Source organism: Mercenaria mercenaria, chromosome 3 (genome assembly GCF_021730395.1).
Source record: "Mercenaria mercenaria strain notata chromosome 3, MADL_Memer_1, whole genome shotgun sequence".
Classification (NCBI taxonomy): Eukaryota; Metazoa; Mollusca; class Bivalvia; order Venerida; family Veneridae; genus Mercenaria; species Mercenaria mercenaria.
Genome location: NC_069363.1, coordinates 97384394 through 97405579, shown reverse-complemented (window position 1 = coordinate 97405579; position 21186 = coordinate 97384394). Strand labels below are relative to the sequence as shown.

Here is a 21186-nt window from a genome sequence, read left to right as displayed (position 1 = left end):
TATCTGCATTAGTTTTGGAGATAGTAACTTGCATGTAAAACTTTAACCAAAATTTTCTAAGTCTAAAAGGAGCCATAATTTGCTCAAAATACATGTCAGAGTTATGGGTCTTGACCCAGTGAGGTTGGTAATTGATCTAGAAAAAGAAAAAATAAGTTTCAAATCTATATGCCTTTTAGAAATAGCTGTATGTACTTGCACGCAAAACTTTTACCAGAATTTTCTAAGTCCAAAAGGGGGCATAATTTGGCCAAAATGAAAGTCAGAGTTATGGGACTTGCTGCTATCAACTAGTTTTATAACCCCGAAGACACATATGAAGTTTCAAAACAATATCTGCATTAGTTTTGGAGATAGTAACTTGCATGTAAAACTTTAACCAAAATTTTCTAAGTCCAAAAGGGGGCATAATTTGCTCAAAATACATGTCAGAGTTATGGGACTTGACCCAAAGAGGTTGGTAATTGACATAGAAAAAGAAAAAATAAGTTTCAAAGCTATATGCCTTTAATTGATGGCTGTATGTACTTGCATGCAAAAACTTAACCAAGGTGTGACGCCGACGCCGATGCCAGGGTGAGTAGAATAGCTAGACTATTCTTCGAATAGTCGAGCTAAAAATGTCACCAAGGATGTCAACTTATTCATATAAATATGAAATTATGGAAGACCTTTAAGTTTGAAACCAAGATCATGTTACAACATAATAAAAAGGTCTATTTCAGGTCACATTGTACACTAATATTTATCAAAATTCACGTTATATTGATTAGGTCTTTCATCAATATTTCATTAACAGAAACGTGTTAAAACAGTCTGTAAAAAATATATATCCAAAACATACTATCCTTGTCCTGGTACACTTTCGGAATGTTGTGTGAAAGTGGTTTTCGCTCAGATTACTTGACTCACTGAGGTGAACCAGAGATAGTTCCTCAAATTTTGATGTTAATTATCATAAAAATTTACAATGATAGCTTCTTTGAAGGAATTAATATGGAAAGTTTGCATACGACATCGAGTGTTATTAGAATCGTGAACGGACATTCTAAACTCATCTTTGCTTTCGAAATTCATTAAAAATTGTGGATTTTCAGTTGAAATTACTGTAGGACCAGACTGCTTAGTTATATACTTATTATAGTAAACAATGGTGTAATTTAAAGCTTGCATGAAGAAATCTTACAGGGCACTTTTCACGTGCTGGGTGATCAGCTGGCCACTTATGGATAATTCATTAATTGGCGAGTTTTTGTCGTGGGTTTCCACTTTTTTATGGATCAATATCCTTTATCAATTAATATAAACACTTCAATGATTCTCGTTACCTATGCACTCGCCGTGACGTAATTAGTTGATAAAAAAATCCGCGCGAAGGCGGAGACTGTTTCTGCAGCTACCGTTGATAATGGGCGGGGTTAAATATAAACTACTTTGAACCAGTTACGACCGGATAATCGTTACACATGGTCAGTTGTTGTTTATTGCAAGCTAAAATCGAGTAAACAACCGGATTTTGATTTTGTAAATCAACAATGACCGGGCTACTGATGCTTTAGATTTATGGTTGCCCGGCGGGCTTACTTCCAGATTTTTTTGGTAGCCCGACGAAAATTTCTGGTAGCCCGCGGGCTCCGGGCAATTGATTTGTTGGACACTGAAGCTTTTCCTTTGATTTGACCTGGTGACCTAGCTTTTGACCCCAGATGACCCAATATCAAACTCGTCTAAAATTTTTATGAGGGTAACATTCTGACCAAGTTTTATTAAGATTATGCCAAAATTGTGACCTCTAGAGTGATAACAGTCAAATTGTTGACGACGGATGACGGACGGACGACGGACACAGGGTGATCACAAAAGCTCACCTTGAGCACTTCGTGCTCAGGTGAGCGAAAAACAAATGCCAAGGAAAAAAACTATGCAACACTTATTTTCGCCAGTTTGCAAAAATTAGCACCAAATTCTTAAAAATTATCGCAAATGGCGACATTGGTGATCAACAGCGGAGGCCCTGATATCATTCTGATCAAGTTTCATTAGGACTGGGCAAAAATTGTGACCTCTTGAGTGTTAACAAGCTTTTCCTTTGATTTGACCTGGTGACCTACCGTATAACTGGTTATTTCTGCGGGTAGGTAATTTCTGCCATATTTTGCGGGTCTCTTCCAGGTGCGAAAATTAAATTTGCAAATATTTCGTAGTTTCGTATATCGGATCGCCCCGTTTGTCGCCTCTTTTTACCAGTGTACTTGAAATTAGAGTTTAAACAGTGTCAAAATGAATTAGTGAGTGGTGGTGAAATACATTTGTATTTTAAATGAAGATTTTAAATGTGTTTCAGGGTATTGTGCAGTAACTGTTGAACTGAGTGCATGTACATCATCGTAATACATGATTGTAATACATGGCATTTTAACATGTGTGTTTTTAACTGTATTTTATGCATGAAATAAATTTTAAACATTGTAACTTGTACTTCACTATACAGAGCCATGTCCCAAATATTATAGCAACTCTCCATGGATAAACGCAGAAATTAAGTTAACCTCTGTACAGTAATCCGCAGAAATTAAAATCGTGGAAATTAGTACCGGTATATACATTTTCAAATGAGTTCAAATAAGTTTAACATTGCTCGTGTGATTACAGTCTGTGCCTGGATATACCATGATGATCATAAAAATATATACAGGCGCGTAGTAGTTTGGGCTGGAGGGGTTGGGTGTTCCAGACCCCCAAGTGTCTGTGAGTAAATCAATTAATTTCAAGCTGCGATTTTGTGTCTAAATATAATTTTAGCAGTTTTCAACACTTGATCTGTAAATTTACAAAGTGAAAAATCTGTAAATTTATATATTATAGTCAGGGTTCTAGCCAGGTTTTTCTGAAGGCATGATGCAGAAGGATATTTTTTGACGAGCAAAGGGGTGGACGCGGGAGGGGTGGCCCCTCCTGCATGGGGGGTATGGGGGTCACCCCAGAAAATTTGTGTTACTACAACTCATTTTGGTGCATTCTGGTGCATTTCAGAGTGAAAAACATAGTGGTATTTCCAGTGATTAATAAACATCATTTACATGTAAAACAAGAAAAGATATTAGGTCATAAAAATCCTATGGAGTTTATTTGCTGAATGACAATTGAAAGTTCATCAGTTTTAAGTTGCTAAAAATGTTCATTTACTATTTATTGTACATAAAACAACACAATTTTAGCACTGCACACAGATCTATTTGTATTTTAAAGTTTATGTCTTCTATTCCTGTGGAGTTTATTTGCTTAAAACTTATCAATTTTAAGGTTTTGAAAATGTCAACTGTTTGTTGTACACACATGTAAAACAACACAATCTGAGACTGTCATCCAGGGAAACGCTGGTTTCCATTTTGGATCAATGCCCGATTTCCTTTGGCCATTCGGCGTGGCTGGGAGGGATTCTGAAATTGTGACCGGGGCCTCCGTGGCCGAGTGGTTAAGGTCGCTGGCTTCAAATCACTTGCCCCTCATCGATGTGGGTTCGAGCCTCACTCGGGGCGTTGAATTCTTCATGTGAGGTTCTTCATGTGAGGAAGCCATCCAGCTGACTTATGGAAGGTCGGTGGTTCTACCAAAGTGTCCGTTCGTGATGAAATAATGCACGGAGGGTATTTCAAACTTTTCTCTACAAGTTCTATTTTGAAAGTGACGACAGAAAACATTAATTCTTGCATTGTCTTTTCGATATTCCGCGCGAGAAAACAAACACATTTCATACATGTGAAAAACATTACTATTACAGCGATAATTGTTCAAAAGCATTTTACCGTGTTGCACAATTGTTGACTTAATTCCTTACATTGTCTTTCCTTGATTGCGAAAAACATCCGGACAATAATTGTTGAATCAACTGTCATTATATCTAATGACATGTATAATCTTAAAACTTGCGAAAACAGTCACTTTCATGTACACATCACAAGATACCGCCTGTCAAAGGATTTAAAGGCGGAGCTACGATGAAATTTACGTCATACGTTCCACATATAGGAAGCTGTCATTGGTTTATCGGTTATCTTAACTGGCATCGCTTTACCTGAACTATCGGGAAGCTTTTCGAATACACTAACAGATTAATCGGGGTGTTTATTGGGATGATTTTATGACATGTCGCTTCGTCAATTAAGGGATGACGGGGGAAATAAGGGATGTCGAATATACAACTCGAAGTCTGAAGGCATGTCACACGCGACAGGCGATAATAGCCTGGCGAGAACCCTGATAGTCATCCGCGGTATTCTCGTGTCATTGGTAATTTCGCGTTATTTCCGTTTTGCATGGAAGCGCCATCTTGACGTTGTTTACGAACAACCTACTTTCATTTTCAGTTCAAATCTTAACCATTTCATCAAGAATGCATAGAATTTTGGTGAGTTAGCTTTCAAAATAGTTGAAGTACTTAAATTTCTATCTAATTAAACCAAATCCTGTATTTTTCACTTGTTAACATCGTTTTCGCCAATGTTTTGTTTATGTCGTCTGTTATAAATAGGCCCGATTCGAAGGCGGAGCTACGATGAAATTTACGTCATACGTTCCACATATAGGAAGCTGTCATTGGTTTATCGGTTATCTTAACTGGCATCGCTTTACCTGAACTATCGGGAAGCTTTTCGAATACACTAACAGATTAATCGGGGTGTTTATTGGGATGATTTTATGACATGTCGCTTCGTCAATTAAGGGATGACGGGGGAAATAAGGGATGTCGAATATACAACTCGAAGTCTGAAGGCATGTCACACGCGACAGGCGATAATAGCCTGGCGAGAACCCTGATAGTCATCCGCGGTATTCTCGTGTCATTGGTAATTTCGCGTTATTTCCGTTTTGCATGGAAGCGCCATCTTGACGTTGTTTACGAACAACCTACTTTCATTTTCAGTTCAAATCTTAACCATTTCATCAAGAATGCATAGAATTTTGGTGAGTTAGCTTTCAAAATAGTTGAAGTACTTAAATTTCTATCTAATTAAACCAAATCCTGTATTTTTCACTTGTTAACATCGTTTTCGCCAATGTTTTGTTTATGTCGTCTGTTATAAATAGGCCCGATTCGGACAAACGACATCACGATCCCGCAATGCCCCGATTCCCTTTAATTCACGCCTTGGTACCATAATTTCCGAAACGGACTGGATTTAGTGGTCGCATACAAAGGTTCAATGGTCAGGATTCTGAGAAGGGACAGCTCTTCCAAGTGTACACGCTGTCAAAATGAGTAAATTGTTAAGTACTAGGTGTGGAACATTTCGCATAATTTTACCATATTAATATCGTTATACTGGTACTGATGATAAACTCGAACAGAAAATGAGTTTTTTTACCTGTAACTTTTTTATTTCTGCAAATTTTTATCAATGGTTGGTATCAAAATAAAGCTTAGCTCTTACTGAATAATTGACATAATTTAAATTTATATTTAGTAAGCAAACTCACAAGAAGTGAGGCCCTGAAAGAGGTATGTAAAATGGAGACTGTACGAATGTTGACTGATGATAAATTCGACCACTTTGTCATTTAAAAAAAATCTCCATAGTACTATATTGAAACTTTCCCAAAAATGTTGCAAAAGTCATTCCGGATCAAGTAATGAAAAGTGACCCAATGTCAGGCCTTCATGTGTTGACAGTGAGCATGCGCAAAAAAACATCCTCTTCCCCAGTATTTTTGGATAAATATTTTTTAAACAGACAAATGTAAGTCATTTATTTATACAGAATATTTACCAATTTTGTTTTTGTTTACACCAGTTGGTGTTGTAAGTGGTTGATATTAGACGGCATGTTCAGTTATATAAACAAGAGGACCATGATGGTCCTGAATCGCTCACCTCTTCCCACATGACCCAGTTTTGAGTATGACATTGTTTTTTCTATTATTTGACATAGTGACCTAGTTTTTGAGCTCATGTGACCCAGTTTTGAACTTGACCTAGATATTATCAAGATAAAAATTCTGACCAATTTTCATGAAAATCCATTGAAAAATATGGTCTCTAGAGAGGTCACAAGGTTTTTCTATTATTTGACCTATTGACCAAGTTTTCGAAGGTACGTGATCCTGTTTTGAACTTTACCTAGATATCATCAAGGTGAACATTCTCACTAATTTTCATGAAGATCTCATGAAAAATATGGCCTCTAGAGAGGTCACAAGGTTTTTCTATTATTTGACCTACTGACCTAGTTTTTGATGACACGTGACAAACTTTAAAACTTGATCTAGATATCATCAAGGTGAACATTCAGACCAACTTTCATACAGATCCCAAGAAAAATATGGCCTCTAGAGAGGTCACAAGGTTTTTCTATTATTTGACCTACTGACCTAGTTTTTGATGGCATGTGACCCACTTTCGAACTTGACCTTGATAACATCAAGGTGAACATTCTGACCAATTTTCATGAAGATCTCATGAAATATTTGGCCTCTAGAGAGGTCACAAGGTTTTTCTATTTTTAGACCTACTGACCTAGTTTTTGACCGCATGTGACCCAGTTTCGAACTTGACCTAGATATCATCAAGATGAACATTTAGACCAACTTTCATACAGATCCCATGAAAAATATGGCCTTTAGAGAGGTCACAAGGTTTTTCTATTATTTGACCTACTGACCTAGATTTTGACATCATGTTACCCAGTTTTGAATCTGATCTAGATATCATCAAGGTGAACGTTCTGACCAATTTTCATGAAGATCTTGTGAAATATATGGCCTCTAGAGAGGTCACAAGGTTTTTCTATTTTTAGACCTACTGACCTAGTATTTGATGGCACGTGACCCAGTTTCAAACTTGACCTAGATATCATCAAGGTGAACATTCTGACCAATTTTCATGAAGATCTTGTGAAATATATGGCCTCTAGAGAGGTCACAAAGTTTTTCTATTTTTAGACCTACTGACCTAGTTTTTGATGGCACGTGACCCAGTTTCGAATTTGAACTAGATATCATCAAGGTGAACGTTCTGACCAATTTTCATGAAGATCTTGTGAAATATATGGCCTCTAGAGAGGTCACAAGGTTTTTCTGTTTTTAGAACTACTGACCTAGTTTTTGAAGGCACGTGACCCAGTTTCGAACTTCACTTAGATATCATCAAGTTGAACGTTCTGACCAATTTTCATGCAGATCTTGTCAAATATATGGCCTCTAGAGAGGTCACAAGCTTTTTCTATTTTTAGACCTACTGACCTAGTTTTTGAAGGCACGTGACCCAGTTTCGAACTTGACCTAGATATCATCAAGATGAACATTCTGACCAACTTTCATAAAGATCCCATGAAAAATGTGACCTCTAGAGTGGTCACAAGCAAAAGTTTACGGACACACGGACGGACGGACTGACGGACGACGGACACCGCGTGATCACAAAAGCTCACCTTGTCACTTTGTGACAGGTGAGCTAAAAACCAATTGCAACTGAATAGTGTGAAGGTGGTCGACCTTATCATCTGCTCGAGTTTATCATCAGTACCAGTAATTAAACTGTTATTTTTACAAACAGACACTGAAGTCCTTAGTGTATCAGAAATAAACAAATATCGTGGTATGTAACCTAACAATAATTCTACAACTACAACTACAACAACAACATCTTTAACGCGAAAATACCAAGGACATACAAAATCAAAATGGTAGTAAGTGTACATGTTGACACGTGATTGTCGGGAGTATTTTAATTATATTTTGTGTCAAAACTTGTACGTTTTGATAGATAATGAATTATTTTAAATTATTTTTTAAATAAAATAACTGTTATATTTTTATTTGCTTGCTTACTGTTTTTAAAGTCACTAGTACCGCGAGAATATAGGGGAACAGGCTATCTGTAAATTTACAGATAATATTAGACAAGCTTACTCAGGCTGGTAACAGTGCCCGATCGGGCTTACGTCACAAACAGTAATATTTCTTGACAAATAATGAATATATTTCTTTCAAACTTGGTCCATTTATTAAGCATAAATATGATGCTTGTCAAGATAGAAATATCTTTGTTGCCTTCAGTTTTGTTAGAATTACTTCCCCTTTTCAGATTTTTATGAAACATAATTTTTGAAGTCCAAAAAAAAAATGTTTTAATGCAATGTTTAAAACAGAAAAGGGTCAATGGCTTTCTATTGCTCCCAACTTGTGCGCCAATACCTTTATTCTATATATTTAGGGTAAATACTTTGTTTCTAGTGCAGATGTATGAGCAATTTTTTTAGAACTAACATTTCTCTATGATGTTGTAAGTGAAAGCAGAGTAAAATGTAAACATTCATGTGCTAGCGCAATAATTTAGAGCATTAGAAAGCCATTGAACCCTTTTTTGTTTTAAACTTAGCATTAGAACATATTTTTTGGGACTTCAAAAATTATGCGTCATAAAAATTTGAAAAGGGGAAATAATTCTACCAAAACTGAAGGCAACCAAGTTATTTTTATTCTAATTTGTTGTATCATTTGTTATGCTTAATAAAATTATGGACCAAGTTTGAAAGAAATATCTTCATTATTTTTCAAGAAGGCAGTGGCTAGGATTACGGTACAGTAATCCTAGCCTCCGAGTCTAGGATTACGGAAGTTCCGTATTTCTAGACAACCCCATGAGGACAGCTAGGCTAGGATTACGGAAGTATTTAAGAGGCATCAAATATATGTTAGGACATGCATAGATGATGTTTTAAACTTTTTTTTCAGTTAAAATAGCGATTTTTTCATGCCTGTCGTATTGTGTTATGATCCGCCATTTAGGATTAACGATATATTAATGGCGGCACTCGCTACCGGGTGTATAAACAGAGTAACAGCTGTTAAAAATCTGTAGTCAAATGTTAAAAAAAGAGAGACCCCCCAAAAAGAAGGAAAAAATCAATAAAAAGGAAGAAAAGAAAGAAAAATCATTAATATGAAATAATAACATGCTCTTAACAAAAAACAAAATTACAACACTATTTTTTAAATAGAAACAAAAGAAAAAAACACAATATTTTTTATGGAAATTGTAAAATATGGGCATGTAGTCGCCACCTGTATCTGTATCTGTATCCAAGTCTTCACCTCCAGTATAGGAGAACCGTCTACTGTGTAGACGTCGTAGAAACCCTCCACCAAAATAGAATGTCATGTACACCTTACAACAGTCTAAACGGTATATACACTTTTTGAGGAACAGTTAAATTTTTTCTTTAATAATACACAGTTAATGAGATAGTTTATCTCTGTTCTGGATACACAATTTACTTAGGACCACGAATGTCACCGTTTCTACTTTTACCATACTTATTTTTCATTGCAGTGAAGTTCTTATTTCTTTGTACATGTAAGTTGAAGAGGAGTCTTCTGCAGTGAAATTCTATACCACCCAATTTGTTTAAATTTTTCCTAGGAATTCCCAGTTTGTCAGCCACATGTGTACAGTCTAGAAGAATTTCTATTCGCTGTGACGTGCTCAGTGAAGTCCAGTTATTCAAACCCAACGTTTGTAATTCAAACAACATGTCGGATAAGACTGGTTCCCGAATATTGTGCAGGGTTGGACAGTCAAGAAGAAAATGTTCAACGGTTTCATTGTCTGTATAACACAACTGGCACACTGGATCTATTGCATTTTGGTTAAAGGCTACTCTGTTGGTTTGTAGTATGTAGGTACCGGTAATCAATTTAAGTTTCACTGGTATTCTGGTGTAATCTCTAAATGAGTTGGTTTGTATACTTAATAACGGGTGTGGCTTTCCAGGAATAAAATGGCTAGTGTTCAGAAACCTGATAGAATGATGGTACTTTGCTATACTCAAGATCTCTTCCTTCCACTGTTTGTTTACCGAGTCATTCACTGTTTTCTTCCAGATATATTTATCAACGGGATTACGAAGTAAATTATCAATACTACCCAGTTCATACTTCCAAAAAAGTTTCTTTATTTCAATAAACCAGCTGTTACTTTTTACAGATTTAACAGTTAATTGTCTTTCAGCTATTTCTTTTTCGACAGAGTTATCAGACTGATGACATACATTGTTGAATAGTGTTAGAGCTTTTTTGTGAATTAAGGCTTCTATTGGAAGAAAACCGCTCAAGATATAGACAGCCGAGTCCGCCGTATTTTGTGGAACAGATAAAATTTGCTTCAATAGTTTCTTTTGGAAGACCTCAATCTTATCCATCTGTTGTTTATTTGGCAAAATAACTTCGAGTCCATATGTGAGCACTGGAATAACATACATTTGTATTAGGTGAAGACAGGTGGCGGGGTCAAGCCCATTATGTCCATGTAGACCACTTGGCATAAAACTGTAGAGTGTTCTTCTGGCTTTCAGAATATTGCGTTCAACATTTTCTTCAGCTGTACGAGATACAGTTGTAGACCTCAAGATACCGAGGTGTGTACTAAGATCAACGTTTGGTATTTCTGTATTATATATAAGGAACTGGCTTAAGTCTTTACTTTTATTTTTGTAGTTTTTTGGCTTTACAAGCAGAGCTTCTGTTTTTGTTGGTTGTAGGGTATACCGCTCCTGATTAGCAAAATCTTCTGCCATGCTTATGAGTTTGAGTTTCCGTAGATGAGACAGAGTTGATTGTTACATCATTAGCACAAGCACTAGCATTACATCTTGTCGTACCAATGGTATATCCCATACAGGTAGACTGTAGGTTGTTTAACAGTGGGTTTACATAGACTTTGTAGAGGTCAGTGCTAAGAATTCCACCTTGACGCACTCCTTGAGAAACTGGAAATTTTTCGGATAGGTGTCCTGACCATTTTACGACGCTTTGGGTTTCTTCGTGTAGACTATGTATGAGAGACCAGTGCTTATCCTGGATTCCTGCATGATATACACGACGAAGAAGGTGATTATGGTTTACCACATCAAAAGCTGCTTTGGCATCTAGGAAGACATAGTTAATATTTCTATTATGATCTTTACTGTCCCTCGATATTTCTTCAACAATAAGTGCTGCATGGAGAGGGGATGTGTTGGAAGTGAACCCACGTTGGTATGGATTCTGATGAAGTTCCATTACCGGTGCCACTCTGTTTTTGATCACTATTTCCACTAATTTTACAATTACAGGCAGAACAGTAATGCCTCTAAAGTTACCAGCTTCTGTTTTATTACCTTTATTTTTGAATACCGGAGTCAACAACCCTAACTTAAGAACATCTGGAATAACTCCGGTTTCAAATATTGCGTTAACTATTTTAAGGATTTGGTTGTGTAATAAAACACCTCCATGTAGAATACTTTCGATTGTGAGCCCATAATAATCAGGCGACTTTCCTCTATTTACCGATTTCATGGCTGCTTGTAGTTCCTCCATACTAACAGATTTAATGTCAGATTCATTTACCATGGTTTTTATATGTTGTACTTCTAGATTCACCATGCTGTTATAATGGTCATCAAAAGTTGGATTATTGTTTACTTTGGCTAGGTTCTCAAAATGTTCTCTAAAGCCTTCAGTAACACTTTCAGAGCCCTGATATCTCACACTGTTGACACAAAGTTCTTCTGAAACTGTAGATTTTGCTTGCCTTTGTTTATTCACCAATTTGTAGAAGAGTTTAGGGTCCTTAGATCTTGTGGAATGAATATTTTCAATATCATTTCTACGTCTACGTGCTTGCTCCTGCCGACATTTCGTACGGAATTGTTTCTTTTTTGTTTTTAATTCAGTCAATAGTGGATGATCTGGATTTCTTGGTCGATCACTCAGACTCCAGTACTTATATGCTTGTCGTAACTTCTTAAGTGCCTCTGATATCTCCGAGTTCCACACTTTCAATTTTGGTTTTGCCTCGAGAGTTTTCTTTTTTACGCTAAATTTAGACATACTGTTTTTAATTACACTGATTGTTTCTAAAATCTGGTCTCGTACTTCACTTGGGTTACAAAAATCCTTGGTTAAAAACTCATTAAGCTTGCTGTTAATTTCCTTTTCATAGTCACCCTTATCAATCTTATCCCAGTTTACTCTTAGAACTTTATTTTTCTTTGCCGCTTCACCTCGGGCTTTCACTGGTGTATTATATTTTACTGTTAACTGTATAGGGTAGTGATCAGATACATTTGTAAAAGTTCCTGTTAAAATTTTCTTATCATGAATAACTTTCTGGGATGTTGCTATAACAAGAAAATAGTCAATTTCAGTACAGTCCACACCTTGTGGGTTAATGTATGTTTTGCCACTGGTTTCAAATCTAAGATTCCATTCCTGAATGAAGTTTGTAATATAATCCAGACGTTTGCTTGAACGTTCAGTCATTGATAGGTCAACATTAAAATCTCCTCCAACTATTAATTCATGTGTGGAACTGTATTTTGTAAAAATTTCATTTAACTGGTCAATACAATCCTGAAATTCTGAGTCAGCCTCGACTTTTCCTCTTGAGGGAAGATAAACTGATAGTATAATAAAATCTTTACCATGATCTTTTAATTCAATACACTGTATTCTTTCATTCCCATCTGACAGGGTCGATACTTCACTGTCTAAGTTTTTCTTCCACAGTATTGCAACTCCACCATAGCCCCGTGGCATTTGAAACGACTGGATTGGATCTAGATAATCTGGTCCTTTCCCTGTATAATTTACATGATTACTAATTTCACCCAAAAGATCTTGATCGCACTGGAATAACCAGGTTTCCTGTAGTAACACGATATGATTTGAGACTAAAAGCTCATTAATTGCATGCGCACTTGTTCGGACGTTTTTGCAGTTAAAAGAAGCAACTTTCAGTAGGATTGGTGGCTTGTTAGTCGTTTGATCTGCTACTTTGTTACGTTTGGAGGTGTAGTTTTCCACAAAAAAGAATTCGTGGATGTACATAGGTTACTTGTTTTACTATTTGGTTGAGTGTCACTGCATGATGCGGCATTAGTTTGTTTACACAGTTCTGTTCTACTCATACTTGTTTGCTTTTTGTAATAAAGTTTTTGTCCAGCTAAGGCAATATGGAGTTTGTTTTTTGGAACACAAATAACCTCGTTTTCTGGATCCCTATTACCTTCCTGCAACTGTTCAGTTCCTTTATCGGCCTTGTTGCTACTATGTTGCTCTCGACTGTTGTTGTCATGCTGTATCTTACCAGGATCAGATTCTGTCTGTTGTATGGGCATTGCTCCCAGGACTGCTTCAGTACTACTCTTTGGTATCATGGTCTCTAGTGGCTGGAGGTTCTGTACAGTTGGAGAGGTATTTCCTACACTAGATCTGGAAAACTGTAACTTTTCATCAGAATCGCAATCTATTATGTGAGAATTCACTACCTGATTATTTTGTGTTTGATTGTTTATGTCTAACTGCAAATCTAGTTTGTCTAATTGTTTTTCTACTTGTTTGATGACAAAGTTCGATACTCTTTCATGAATGGCATCCAACAGATTGTGTGTCATAGAGGATCCTACACTTGACGCCGAGGTAGATTGAGATCTCGCATTCCCATTATTATTATTTTGCTTATTTTCATTAACATGATTTAGACTATCTTTAACTGATCTATCTTGCTCCAAGGATTCAATTTTCTTTGATAGTGTTTTTAATGTCCTTTCTAGTTCTTCATTTCTTGTCTCTAATTTCCTTATGTATGTTTCCAGCTTTACAGTCCTAACACTACTATCATTAAGTTCATTCTCTTTTTGTTTAAGCTCTGATTCAAATTTCTTTAGCTTCAGTTCTTTTTGCTTTAAAGAATTTAATGTCATTTCACTCAAATGTTCGGACGTACAGTCTGTTTGAATACCAACTGAATTGTAAGTATTACCTGCTTTCTCCACATCTTTCTTTTTAACTGTATTACAGTTACCTCCCTTGGTTGTGTCTAGATCCATACGATGCTCTTTACCTCCATCTCCTGGACTTGACGGCAAACTTTCTATGGATTGGCAGGCAAGACACATAACCATCAGATCATTATCAATACAACATTCCGTATGACATTCTGAAAAGCAAAGTTCACAGGATTCAGTGTTAATTTGACCTATTGTTTTTATACAGACGTGACAATATTTCTGCTGATCGTCACTATGTACTAATATTTCATCTTCTAGTATTTGTTGTGCCTGAGAGCTAGCCTCTATCTGCGCCCTTCTAGGTATTCTAAGTGTTTGTTTATTTAAATCATCTTTACATACTTTACAAGAATAATGTAGATCTTCATTTGACTCAACCTGAATGATTTCCTGTTGCGTGAGTTTTTCACACCTATAATGAATCCAATGCTTGTTGAGTGTGCAATACGTGCTTTTAGAGCGACAGTTCTTTTTACACTTTATACATATTATGTCATTTCTATCAGTATCTCCTGTAGAACCAGTAATATATGTTCTGGTCATTTTACTAGCAGACTGTTCGGTAGAACGGTTCAGAGCTTTCTCAATTTCACTTATTAACAGCTTGTTTATTTCTTTCACGTCAACTGTTGTACCATTAAATGTTGCAGACTTCATAATTTGCTGCACATGAACAAGATCCTCAGTCAGAAATGGCTCGGTGTTTTTGCCATTAACCAGGAGTCTACAAGTTGTTATGTATATATTAATTGTAAAGTCTGAATTCACTCTGATGCAGTATTGTACTATATTAGCACCAGTTTTGTCGGTTGACTTCGTAATGTTAGCAGTTCCCTTATTCGCAGGGTATGAAGAGTAGTAAGATATTAAAGCTTCTTTCATCAATTCAAAGGTAGTTGCATCTGCCGTTAAGACAACTCCACCATCCTTGTAGGATATTTCTAATATTTCGGCTCGTTTTGCTGCTTGTAATTTTTTCGCTAATGCTTTATTAATGGAGAGATAATAATCTTTTACCTTACTGCTGTCTAGCTTTCGCGTTCGATTGGTTACCTCCATTTTAGCTGTTCTTCAACAACCTCTCACCTCAATTGACTATACTCACAGCACTTTCCCCCTGGCAGCACCAGAAGTCTTATTCACCGTGTTCAATGACTGAATGGACTTCTGCAGAAGCTCTCAACAGACATCAATCACTTCAAAGACAGATCTTTAAAATATTACAGTACATTACTTCTTAAGAAATACATAGAATCTCATAAAATCTTTTAAAAGTCAATAAAATCTTCCATAAGATCTCCGTAGATAAAATTTAAAATACTATATTACAGTTCTACTCATAAAAGAACATTCTAGCTCTTTAAAAGTTCATACTTTCTGTTGCATCTCAGAATAGCTAATCTAAACCTCTGGGTCAGCTGCACTGACTATGTCTTATTTTAAAAGTTTATAAAATAACGAGAACACTGAAGTTGCCTCAGTTTACGATAAGTGCCTGAACTATATTTATATAAAACTGTCATAGGTGCTTTATACAAAGAAAATATGCGTTTATATATAAGTAACACTCAATAACGCTGGAGTAAGCTTGGTAGAAACAGTGTCATTCGTGTTCCCAGCCTATATAATCCATTTCAGAATTAAAAATTTCTTAAAAAGCAATATGGCCGCCACGACCTCGTGGTTTGAGAAACAAAGGAAATCCTCCATTAATATATCGTAACCCAAAATAACGGATCGATAACACAAAATAGTATGACAGGCATGAAAATCGATATTTTAAGTGGAAAAAAGTATGTTTACAGCATAATTTATACATGTCCTTAAATATAATTGATGCCTCTTAAATACTTCCGTAATCCTAGCCACTGCCTTTCAAGAAATATTACTTTTTGTGTCATAAGCCCGATCGGGCAATGTTACCAGCCTGTTACTGTCGCTGAGTGGCTGCTTTTTAATTTCTGACTTTTGACCGTCACAATATAAAACAAACTGTATACGTCGGATTAGTTCGGCTAAGATAATATGTAAATATTACACATTCCTACCCTGTCGATTGACTCGATGACTAATGTTTCAGTTGTGCAATGACCATCCGACCGATAATTTCTACACATTTTTATTTCTTTTGACAGGAAATCGACAGTTGACAATTAAGACACTTCTGTAAACAAAAAAAAAACGTACCTTAGTTGCAATCATTTTCACCATTTTGATTTGTTTGTCTGTTCCCTTTTTTAACAAAAACAAAAGTCCGTTGTTAACAACGTGCTACAGGAAGGAATGGATATTTTATCACTGTATGAAATGTGCGACAACGTCAATTGCCCGTTCGTCAATATTGTCGGTTACAATCCACTAAATCTTGATGGTAGCTGTAATCTTGATGGTTCTGTTCTAGCTGTGTGATTTTAAATAATGTTATGAATATTTATATAAGTTATGTTCTTCTTCTTCTTCTTCTTCTTCTATTTCTTCCGTTCATGTACGGGACTCACTCTGGAGCATTGTCGTACATGGTGACTGTACAAAGTAGATGTGAGGTACGCGCAATTCATAATTTTAACATGTCCAAAAAATTGTGGAATGATATTAATTTCACTTGGGTAATGATTACATTTTACTCGGACTTTATCATAGACTCCATGTGTAAAATCTCAAACTTTTAACAAAATAAAGGTATTAATTCGATTTATTTATTTATTTACATTTAGGTCATAGCATAAAAGAACACGTTACAATACATAAATATCACAGACAAAACATATTTTCTAAAAAAAAACACAATTCTGTTACATTACATTGCTAGAAAAGAAACTGCATGTGTAATTAAAATGCTAGGGACCTATGGATAACCCATTAAGCTAAAAGCTTATTTCCAATGGGGTCCATTTAACACAAAAAATATTAGGACAAGGTTAATGGGGGTCATGGCTTAGGTGGAAAACGGAATTATTAAAAGTATGCTTAAAATGATATCACAGACATATGTATTCCAACAGAGATCAAAAGTATACAAAATCACTGTTACATTCTGTTACTAGATTTTTTATTAAGTGCTCTTTAACTCTTGATTTGTACCTCTTAAAACTTTCAATAGATTTAATGTTACTAGGTAAGGAGTTCCAATCCTTTATACCACTGTAATAAAAAGTCTGTTTACTTATACTGTTGCCCCTAGGAACTGTAAAATTACATTCACTAGATCTAGTATTATGTTTTATACTGTCACACTTTCGTACAAAATTATCATTTAAATAAGGTTGACATTTGTTGTGAAAAATTTTATACATGTGATTCAATTTTAGTTGTGCAACTCTATTTTTAACATTCAGCATGTTCAATTCAGCAAAACCTTTGCTTGTAATAGACTCTCTAGGAGAGTAACCTTTAATAAATCTAATAACATTGTTTTGCATAATCTGTAGTTTGTTTTTTAAACCTTTGTTTAGGCCTTCGTACCAGGAACGTGAACATGAGTAGTCAAAGTGGCACTGTATTAACGCCGAGCATAAAATCTTTTTTGAATTAAAGTCTAAGCACCTACCCTGTCTGTATAAAAAATTAATTTTGTGTTGACTTTGGATACAATATTCTGGACAATGGTTTCCCCTGACAAAGTATTGTCAATAAATAAACCTAGATATTTTACTTGAGCTGAGCCTTTTATTGTATGGCCATTACAGCTAATGCTAGGTTTAGTTTGTTTGCTAAGTTTACGTTTAGGACCAAGAAGAATATATTCAGTTTTTCCTAAATGTGATGATAACTTGTTATCTACCAGCCATTCTGAACACCTTCCTAGCACTAGACCAATTTTAGTTTATATGATTCCAGGGTCCTTATGGCTAAACAAAATCATACTATCATCAGCATATAACATCAGTTTACAATCGTTACCAATGCTAGTTACCATGTCATTAACATAACATAAAAAAAGAAGAGGTCCTAGTATACTACCTTGAGGAACTCAACATGTCACAGCATTTGCATTACAAAGACGTTTACCTATACTAACAACCTGTTTTCTGTTTGACAAGTATGATTTAAACCAAGGTATTGATCTGACTCCCATACGTTTCAGTTTACCAAACAAAATATTATGATCAATTGTGTCAAACGCCTTTTGCAGGTCCAACATGACCATACCAGTAAAAAGACCTTTGGAAGTATCAATTTTGATTGAATCCAACAAATAAATAAGACAGCTATCAGTTGAATATGACTTTCTAAAATCTGACTGAAAATCATACATGATATTATTTGACACTAAAAATGATTCAATTGAACATATACTGCTCTTTCTAAAAATTTTGATACAATACTTAAAATACTGACGGGCCTATAGTTTCAGACATCTAATGTACTATTTTTCATGTGCAATGGTTTAACTCTAGCTTCTTTAGAGTCATCAGGAACAACTCCCTCTGATATTAACAGATTTATAATATATGTAATAGGAATTTTTAAAACAGTTACACCATCTTTTAAAAACCTTGCCGGTAAGCCATTCAGTCCTGTGCTTTTACAAGACTTTAAATTACTGAGTTCTTTAAAGACGAACTTTTCTGAAACAGTTTTTAAATGCAATACCTTGCTTTCTGGATTTTACTTTTATAAAATTGTGATAGACAATCTGATTTCAGATCATATTTCTGTTTTCCACATGGAAGTTTAGCTACCAGGACAGAACAATATTCGTAAAAAAGTCATTAAAAAGCTTGCAATTTTAAATGAGTCATGACAAATTTCATATCAACTGATAAAACTACATTCAGGTTATCTTTTCTTACATTTTTCATATCCCAGATCTTTCAACTTTTGCCAGAGTTTCTTAGGGGTAAAACGGTTTTCCTCTATCTTGTCTGAAAAATAACTGGATTTGGCAGATTTAATTTCTCTCTGTATTAAATTTCTGAGAGGCAAAATTTTTTTACAGTCCTCTTTCTGTCCAAACTTTTTATAACTATACATGAAACTATCTCTTAACTTTATTTTCTCTAAGATCTCGGAAGTCACCCACGGTTCAGACTTTGACTTCAGCCGAACTTCCTTAACAGCTGCTACAGAATCTATAATTTTGGTAAAAATGTCTCTGAAGGATGACCAGGCACTATTCACATCTGTCGATAAAAAACAAGAGCTCCAGTCGGCTTGCGTTAACATATAAATAAAATCTTCCTTACAGTAATTTTTTAAGGATCTTATTTTAAAAGTGTTATGACGATAACATTTAGCTTTAAAACTTTTCCTTGTACAAAAAGTAATAAAATGGTCACTAAGGCGCACAGGTATAACACCACTCTGTGAAATGTTTTCTCTATTATTACATAGAATATGGTCTAAAACACTAGCTGACCGACCCATTACAAATTCTAGTTGGTTCTGTTACAATTTGATCAAGATTAAATAACTGTAAAATTCCATAATAATCCTTAAAAAGGTGGATAGGTTTTTGAGAATAACAAATATTAAAATCCCCTAAGATCACAGTCTCACAGTCAGATCTTAAACATTTAAGAATTTTTTCAAATTTTTCAAAGAAATCATTCTGATTTGGTGGTCGATATACAGTACCAACATAAATATGCTTATTTCTAGGTAATAAAAGTTCTATGAACCATCAATGTTAATATCTGTCTTTGGATTAGTTTAAACATGTTTTATTTCAGTAATACATGAAATATTTACAGAACATTAGTTAGGAATTAGACAGAAAGCTTTCGGTTGTCTTTGGATTGAATGCATAGTCATTACAGATGATATAATATTTCAATGAAACTTCGAAGTTTTGTTGTTTGGAGCATCATCTGGGGCATGTGCAGTGAAAAATCTTAATTTGATTTCTAACATAGTGTGATATTTATTTCTAAAGTCACTACATGTTCATCGTAAATATATCTCATATACCCAAGTGGAGAAACTGGCAGGTACTCGAAAATGCAGCTCTCTGATTGGTCAATTAGAACGCCTAATGTACTGTGATGTCTTGATAAAGTTATGAATTGATGTGCGTTTAAAACTATTTACAATTTCTGTCAGGTGTGCTAACATGTCACCAAATCCCTCTTGAATGTCTCAAAGCTTGGTGCAGTGGCAAGGTGCTCTGTCATCTGGTTCCACAGGCGTACAGCTGAGAGAAAGAAGGAGTGTCTGAGGAAGTCTGTTCTGCAGAATGGCACGATGAAACGGAGGGCACGCCTCTTGTAGTTGCCGATGTATGGTGCAAGTTCTGTGGAACTGTGACGTCAATGTGCCCATGTACTATACGGTACATCATACATAGCTTTGCCTGTTGCCGTCGATAATGTAGGGAAGGCCAGCCTAGGTCAGCAATCATCTGCGTGGAGCTGCTTGTAGTGTGATAATCCCCCTTGACAAACTGAGCGGCACGGCGCTGCACAGCTTCTAATTGCTGAATGCAAACCTGGGTATGTGGGTTCCATACGGTTGAGGCATACTCTAAGATTGGGCGGACGAGTGACTTGTAAGCCATCGCTTTCGTCTGCATTGGGCAACTAGTGAGGTTCCTTCTAAGGAATGCAAGGCTGTTGTTGGCTTTCTTTGTTGATGCTTCCACATGGGGCTTCCAGGAAAGGTCCTCTGATAGTGTCGTACCCAGGTACCTCCCTGTCTTAGCTATAGTGAGGGTATGGCCGTAAATGGTATATGGCGACTGGATGTGGGTCTTCTTCCTCGTTATGTGAAGTACTTCACACTTGGAAGGGTTGAAGCTCATCTGCCAGTCCTGTTCCCACTGCTGCAGCTGATCCAGATCCTCTTGTAGTATTGCGGCATTCTCAATAGATTTTATCTTATGTTACAGATTGTGGCGTTCTAGGCCTGCGGTAATCAGTAAATCGTAACAATTGAGTATTTTAAAATTTCCATTTACCAATCCTGGTTGTCCGACCAACATATAGAATAACTTATCAGAAGCATAGATCTGATACAAAAAATATACTTTGCTTAAGGAGGTGTTAACTTAATATTTATATGTGCGCATGCCCAACCGGAAGCTTACGTGACGATTAACGACACTAAATGTGTTAAATATGTATATCCATTCTCCTGAAGAAAAATCATGAACCTGTCTCCGATCTGATGCTTCATGGTTTAATAATGCAGATATGATGAATAAATTGCGGCAGAAACTGTTGCCTTGAAATGAAGTCATCGACGTCATGACGTTACGTGTCAGTTACCGCGCAAAATTAATAGCTTTTATTTTGAAAGTACGTAATTATGTGCATTGTTTCTTTATTTGAACTATTTTTAAACATCCATTATTTGCTGAAATATTTTCATGAGTTTTTCGCTCTGAATAATGATCAATATGTTGCTTCTTATTATG

At 35.8% G+C, this 21186-nt stretch overlaps 1 protein-coding gene across 1 annotated transcript in view; it reads right to left on the bottom strand.

Annotated features, from left to right (window-relative positions):
- The window catches only part of LOC123523934 (thioredoxin-like), a 40309-nt gene extending 24129 nt beyond the window's left edge, over positions 1-16180 (bottom strand). The window contains exon 1 of the mRNA XM_045301705.2: positions 16020-16180. Coding sequence (XP_045157640.1) covers positions 16020-16043 — 24 coding nt within the window. The 5' untranslated portion in view covers positions 16044-16180. The remainder of the gene's footprint in view (positions 1-16019) is intronic.
- Between the last annotated feature and the right edge of the window lie 5006 nt (positions 16181-21186).